This window comes from Triticum urartu, chromosome 3, assembly GCF_003073215.2.
Source record: "Triticum urartu cultivar G1812 chromosome 3, Tu2.1, whole genome shotgun sequence".
Classification (NCBI taxonomy): Eukaryota; Viridiplantae; Streptophyta; class Magnoliopsida; order Poales; family Poaceae; genus Triticum; species Triticum urartu.
Genome location: NC_053024.1, coordinates 732,106,799 through 732,114,422, shown reverse-complemented (window position 1 = coordinate 732,114,422; position 7,624 = coordinate 732,106,799). Strand labels below are relative to the sequence as shown.

The 7,624-nt window shown below is 42.1% G+C and overlaps 1 protein-coding gene across 2 annotated transcripts; it reads right to left on the bottom strand.

The window, feature by feature from the left end:
• Positions 1-1,707: 1,707 nt before the first annotated feature.
• Positions 1,708-6,452, bottom strand: LOC125549501 (cytochrome P450 90B2-like). Of its 2 annotated transcripts, none has more exons than XM_048712908.1 (8): positions 6,024-6,452; positions 5,579-5,912; positions 5,298-5,450; positions 3,806-4,057; positions 3,555-3,647; positions 2,723-2,801; positions 2,515-2,621; positions 1,708-2,204 (listed from the first exon to the last, which is right to left on the bottom strand). In XM_048712908.1, the coding sequence occupies exons 1-8, from the start codon at positions 6,263-6,265 to the stop codon at positions 1,962-1,964; spliced, it is 1,503 nt and encodes a 500-aa protein (XP_048568865.1). In that variant the 5' UTR covers positions 6,266-6,452; the 3' UTR covers positions 1,708-1,961. The 2 variants fall into 2 exon arrangements, with proteins under 2 accessions (XP_048568865.1, XP_048568866.1); XM_048712909.1 differs by having other exon boundaries at positions 1,708-2,201.
• Positions 6,453-7,624: the final 1,172 nt, after the last annotated feature.

The window sequence follows — 7,624 nt, the reverse complement described above, 5'->3', positions numbered from 1 at the left end:
CACAGTGTGTGCAAGTACTACAGGCATATATCACACAAGAACAAGCCAAGTTCAGATATGTGGTTGTCGTTGCTCTGCAAGGGGCTTCTGGCTGTACTCGCTGCTAGTACAAGTACACATCAAGACGTTGCCTTCAGGTGGACGGGCAGAGTAACATTGATGGCAGCCACCTTATATGTACTGTTCTTTTTTGCGAAAACCTTACATGTAGTGTTGATCAGGCAACTTTGGTTGTCATGGCTTGACGGTAGCTACATTATCTGTAGTATTGATATACTCTATTGTCCGTTGTGCTCAATGTATATATAGCACCATTCACTGCTAACCGTTTTGCAGTATCATTTTCATAGTTAATAGCTAGGATTGTTGCATTGAGGGTTTGGGTGAACGACTTAGTTGTTTATTGGTTCAAAAGAGTGTCGAGTGGATAACACTAAATATATTAGTCATGTTCTAAAAGCACAATATATGATAATTTTAAACTACCCCAATTATTTAGCTAGTTCTATCTGAAATTAATTGCTAGATTTCAAGACAGTTTGAGAACCATGTGATCCATTTTGTCATAGACCATACTGATGGAGTGTCCAATACGGATGGCAAAAACAGAACCAATAGTTAATCGGTAGGCTTTCCTGTTCATTTGAAATGTGCATGTTTAGATGTGTCTGCTAAGGTAACTACATTACTATATGGGCACAAAAATATATGTGGTATGCACTAAAAAGTGTCAGATGGCTTATTTTTATACATGTATAAGTACCCATAAATAACAAAAAGACAAACATATTACTTATTAGAGAACATGAAATATTAATAGTTATACCCATTTTTAATTAGATGAAAATATATTCTCCTCAATTGTGTGAATGGTGCAATCACTTATAAAGTTCTCCAATTGTATGTCAGATATTAACTAGCATATAGGCCGACAAAAGAAGCAAGTACCAATAGTACCTTCCAAAGAAAACAGTACGGATCGAGTACTAGGTGATCATATATTACTGTGATGGTAGTGCCCATATATTACTGTGATGGTAGTGCCCCATAACCTTCCAAAGAAAACAGTACGGTTGACAAGGCCACTTGACACAATCTAAGGATTAAGTTACATAACAAGCCAACAATGTTTAATGTTTGCCTTTATCAGACACCTAAAGATCTTGAACCAACTCCTAGAAATACGTATGCATTTCCAACATGAGAGAGAGAGAGAGAGCCATGATCTTACTGTTCATGTATCAACTGAAATATGTTGGATTGTCATTAGTACTTATGTATTTACTGTGTTGTCAAAATACACTTTTGTGTGATATGGTTTTGCAGTTCTTAAGATTTAATTGAAGGTGTCATTGCAAGCATATTTTTCTTACTTTTTTTTATTCATGTGAATCAAATAATTGACCTCAACTATTAACGTAGTAAGACAGCTCTACAAAGGACCATTGATTGCCAGATGGTACGGCACCTAGGACGGTGACTGCATCCCTTCTGATGCCACCCTTGTCTTCCGTGAGTAATAAATATGTTGAGACTCTGACTATGATAGATCAAAGTTGGTGTTATCATCTTCTATGACACAAGAACAAAATTTGAGTGGGAATGTGGGTTTGAAGAGTAAAATTAGATCAAGATAGGACTACCTATGTAACAACATAGAGAACATTCTAGAATATGGTGTTTTATAAATGTCACAATAATTATTCATTCAAGATTTAAAATGATTCAAAATATCTTTTTAACAATAAGATAAAAATAAATACAGAATATTTTTGACAGACTTCAAGATCATTCCCTCGCATTTGCGAGGGCCGCCTTGCTAGTTATTTAAATAAAGCAGCGCTGTTCTAAGAAAAAATAACACAAAGCCCAAAGGGAAAGAAAACAACGACGAACATGTGCACATTTCTGTTTGACGCGAGACTGAATCACCTATCGTATATGTCCTCGGCCAAAACGCTTTAGTCTTCCCCTTCTTCCTTTGCAATCCTATGGACCCTAATGGGCAGGCCCTTGGGGAAGTCCACGAACGGATACACGAACGCCTGGTCTGGCTCGGCGAGCTCCCAACGGAAGTTGAGCACCAGGTGGTGCAAGAAGATGGCCACCTCGAGCTTGGCGAGATCGGACCCGGCGCAGAGCCTCGTGCCGCCGCCGTAGGGCATGAAGTTGCTGTTGTGCGCCACGGCGGATGTGTTGCCCTGCTACAACAGCAAACACAACGTTAACTCCTCTGAAGCTGAATGCATATATCAAGTTTGTCTTTGTCCTGTTGAAGTGGTGGATGCGGTGCTATTGCCACGACCACATGGCGTCGTTTTGTTTTTCCCGCCGAAGTTTCACTGTGCAAACGGCATGAACGCCTGTGATTGACTGGACAACGACTGCCAGACATATATTTTCCTTTTCTTTCTTGGATTGATTTTCACGAGATCCTTAAGCTGATAGCAATATCGTTCCTAGTTCCAGTTGATTTTGTGCTGATAAAATTGTAGGCATCGTTTAGGCACTGACCTTCCACCTCCAAGGGTTGAAGCTGTTGGGATATTTGTACAGTGATGAGTCGAGATGCACTGCCGCTAACACCGGCAGAATTTTCCATCCGCTCGGAATGTCGTACCCTGTCAGTCCACGTCAAATATTCAACAACTCCATCTGTACGAAGAAGAGTTCACTGGTACTGTCAGAAGAATATATGTACGGTAAGAATTAAGGCACCAACCATTGTAGTGCACATCTCGAATGACCTTCCGGTGCAGGAACCTAACCACGTTGCCTAGCCGCAAGGTCTCGTTTATAACCTGCAAGAAAAGAAGCAATTAAGGACTCAAACATTTGTCACCTTTCCTCTACCGCATTTGAACTAACTCGCAAACAAGAGAGTTCGGCAGTTGGAATGTGTAGGACCGGAAGATGCTATTCTGGTCTACAATGACACATTGTATAGTTCCATTCAGTAGCACAACACCGTGGAAAATGCTAACAGTGACCGAGCTACAGGGAGGTCATTTTCAAAATACAAATTTAAACAGAATCAAAATAATATTATTTTTTGTGAACACACAGACACATATACACGTATGTGCAAAATTTCATAACATTATACTTCCGCATGTGGCATACAAAAAAAGTATGTAGTTCCAAAATGGGCTAACATTTTCGGTTGTTGGTCCAGAATTTTGTTGTTTTTGTTCAGCCTAGAAATCGTAATGTTTTGTACTGACTTTTCACACGTTCCTGCGGAATACATATAAATTTCAATGGGATTTTTTTAATTGCTTTGAAACTTTGAAATGGGCGTTTTGACATATTGAAAATAGTGGCCTCCCGGGTGCTCGAGCATCAAAAGAACGCACTCAACACCTACGATGCTATTATAATAGTACGACTCTACCAAGGAAAGGTGCTCCCCAACTTTTCCGGGGATCAGATAATTTGCCTTGGCATCAAACTGTACATGGACAGTGATTTCACCATGGGAAGTAAGCAGACACACACATATATCTTGCACTGATATTATGAGGGAGAAAACAGACAAATCAAAAGGGCCTTACGCATTGCGTGAAAACCATCTCTTTGTAGTCTTCCCAGCTCAATTTGCAGTCTCCTCTCAGCTTTTGTCTCCTAGCAATCTCAAGATGCTCCTCCTGCACGGCCATGGATCACTGTGAATATATGCATGATATTTCTGGTTCATTTCACCATCCATGTATATACTGAATGTGGTTTATTTTTCTTCTGAAAGGTTGCTACGTCCAATTTAGCACAAATGAATTTGAATTGGTATAGTAAACTGAATTTTTACCCGCAGTTCTTTGACAGCTTTAGGGCAACCTTCGAGGAAGAAGATGGCGAGGGCAAGTGCCACTGATGATGTCTCATGCCCAGCAAAGAGCATGCTCAACAAGAGGTCCAATATTTGCTCTTTTGATAGATTAGAGTGCTTCAATGCCCACCCGAGAAGATCATCTGCTTCTGTGCTCGATTCCTCCTTGTTCATTTGCTCAAGCCTCTCCTCCATTTTCCTCTCGATTACTCCAAGTATGGTGGCTCGCGACTGCACGCAAAATATAGTAAATAATTACTGGTGTTATTCTATGATAGAAAAAATAAAATTACAGCAAAGTCATATGTGGTAATTTTGTTTGGGCTTCTTGGGAGAACATTTGACATGTCACAATCATTAAGATGTTGCCTAACTGCCTACTGGTTGAAGATCGTGCCTTGTCATACGTTTCTATTGTGGAGAATGTATATCTTTGCAACATAGGTGCCATCAAATAAAGTAGGATAATTCCCCAGCATACAAATTATTCCCCTTCTCCATTTTTCGTGCTCTGACACTAAGAAGTGATTAATTAAACAAAAAATGTATTGCTCTTTGGTTTTGGTTTTTTCTTTTCTGTTCAATCCATATTTTTTCACTTCATGTTGCGAAACGTTTGTAGGTTGGTGAATAGGCAACAAGAAGTACTTCCTAAGCTCGAGTATACAATGCAAAATTACTTTAAACATTTCATGAATCAAGCATATATATGCCAACATTGATGACAATGACTATTTTCTTGACAAAATTTCCTTCTAACATGGGGTGCTAACATCATTAATTAAGACAAAATCTAGGTATACGTAGGATATCGATATCAGCTAATAAAGGGTGCAAAATGTCATTAATGAAAACAAAATTAAGAGGGTTGCAAATAGCGTGCCTGGTGACATAAACGTGGTTAAATCAAGATAAATGACGGATTCCCCCAACATATAATCATGCCAAATTAGGAAGGTTGGTCATTCAACTTTTTCTAAGAGGTAAAAACTTCAAGTTCCAATTGTATGCTGTTCAGCACGGGCCGTGTGTAGGGAAGAGAAAGAGTGTGAGAGCATGCATGCAGCACGCTGCATCTGGGAGCAATCAATAAAGATCATCTGAGTGTAACTGCACAAGCAGTAAAAGGCAGGCAACGTTTTATGCGTTCATAAGTGATGATCAGTACCTCTAAGGGCAAAATAGGATGCTGGGAAAAAGAAAACAAGTGATTTCTCCAACTTATTTTTCGATACTAGACATGACACCCAAGCGTGCGCACAGAGACGCCAACCAACCTATGGTTGGATGGTTAGAGGGACTGTGGTATCCCCAGCCCATCAAGGTTCAAATCCTGGTGCTCGCATTTATTACTGAATTTATTTCAGGATTTTCGACGATGCGCATTTAGTGGGAGGAGACATTCCCGTCGATGATGAGGTGCTATATAGTACCAGTAGTGTGTTGACTGTTGAGGTTGTTGTCGTTGTACCTTGAGGGCCTTCGAGTAGGCCGTCCCGGGGAACTTTAGGGGCGCAGACACCACCCCCTTCATGAACGTGACGTACTCCAGCCTCAGCCGCTCCGTCTCCTCCTCCCCAGGCTCCATGCTCATGAGATTCTTCGCCATCAGGTTATATGTGAACTGCACGAACGGATCCATCCATTGTTAATTTGCTACAACTCCACTGTGGGCGTACGATGTTGTCAGTTCCATTCATCGACCTTGCATGGCATGGCGCGTGGTCAAGGAGGTCGTCAGTTACTAGTTACCTTCTTGGCTTCGTGCTGGGCGGAGAAGACGGCGGAGGAGGAGGAAAGCAGCCAGTCGCGGAGTATGAGGAGGGTGTGGCGCTCAACCTCCGGGAGGAGCACGGCGCGGAGGTGGGCGGAGCTGAGGAAGTCGAGGGCGATGGAGCGCATCTCGCGGTGGTGGTGCCCGACGAGCACCAACATCGACCATTTGCCCAGGATGCCGCCGATGCTCGGCGGGTAGCTGACCTCGAACAGCCGCCCCTCGTTCTGCAGGATGTACCGGTTCAGCCCTGCGTCCGCCGACACCACCGTCGGGTGCCCGAACAGGCTCGACCGGTATATCTTCCCGTACCTGCATCCATATACATATACCATCAATATCATGCGACCTCAGCCTGAATGTTCGTTCACGCGTGTTGGCATGCTTTGTAGTATTTGTATGAATGTATGTGTGTGTACGGACCGTGCGATGTGCTGGTTCATGAACTGGCCGATGGAGGTGGCCGGGTGCGCGCGGAGGTATCCGAAGGTCTCGCCGATGAAGGGCCAACCGACGGCGCCGGGCGGCAGATTCGGTCGCTTCTTCTTCGTCCGGCCGGCATTACATTTAGCAACCGTAATGGTGTAGAAGCTGAGCACGGCCAGGAGGATGAAGGGCAGGAAGAAAAGGAGCTCGCTGGTTATGGAGGCCATCATAGCCGCCATGAGCTATCGATTGAGAGGCCGCGGTCTCTTGGAATTTGATTTCCTTCTCGATTGTGTTGGCGTGTGTGTGAGACTGAGATAGATGATTGTTTTGAGAGAGAGAGAGAGAGAGAAAATAAAACAGGGGCTGAACTACAGAGTGGCTTTAAGCTCTACAGATTTCTCTCTCTGCAAAGAAAATCTTGCTAGGAAGGTGCCCACTTCCCCTCTCTCTGATGTGGTGCTCTTATATAGGAAGGTGACCAAATCACTACTTCTCCAAAACCAGATCCTCCATTAATTCAGCGAAATTAAATTAAATCTTATCAAAATCTTAACTGAATCAATATCTTCCCTACTTACCCTATAACCATATCTCTAATACTCCCTCCGTGCCAAAATTCTTGTCTTAGATTTGTTTAGATACGGATGTACCTAATACTATTAGATACGGATTATTAGATACATCCATATCGGATGTATCTAATACTATTAGATACGGATTATTAGATACATCCGTATCTAGACAAATCTAAGACAATAATTAGTATTAGATACATCCGTACCTAGACAAATCTAAGACAATAATTATGGGATGGAGGGAGTATTAAATAGGAGTTGGTAGATTCACCTCACCACCTCCCTGGTTTTTTCCTCCCCGCATTCCCTCCTTTCTGTTGACTTGTTTTCAATCCCAACAGATGCCGCACAAAATAAATCCAAAAGATTTAGAGTAAATTTAAATAATCTAAACCAAATCGGTACTATCCCAAAATGACCTCCTGCAATAACTCAATCAAATCAAATCAAAATCTTATCGAAATCTCAACTAAATCAAAACTTGATGTCACTTCCCCTACCAACGTAATCCCTACTATTAAAGGAGGGTTGGTAGATTTGCCTCACCTCATCCCCAATATTTTCATCCCCACGTTCGCTACCCTTTTTTCCATTTATCTTTTAATTGCGATCCATGGCGTATATAATGCAAATCAACGTAAATTGAAATAATTTAAAGCAAATCATTACTTTTCCAAAACCATGTCATGCATTTCCACAATCAATTCAAAGAAAGTCCTATCAAAATCTTAACTAAATGAAATCTTTCTGTCACTTCCCTGTAACGCCCCGGACACACCCGCCAGTGGTCGTTCCTCCTGGCAGGATCTAGACTGGCCTGGCCCCACAGATCAATACTAGTCTTTTCCGCGCACTTTATCCTCACTCGTGCGCATCCGGGAGCAACTTCCCGGTCGGTCACCCATCCTGAAACCACTGCAAGCTGAGCACGTTTAACTTTGGAGTTCTGTCAGAATGTGCTCCCGGAAAAGAAGGAATTTCTTATTGATATGAGTAGTCTATCATTCTTAATAAGTCAGG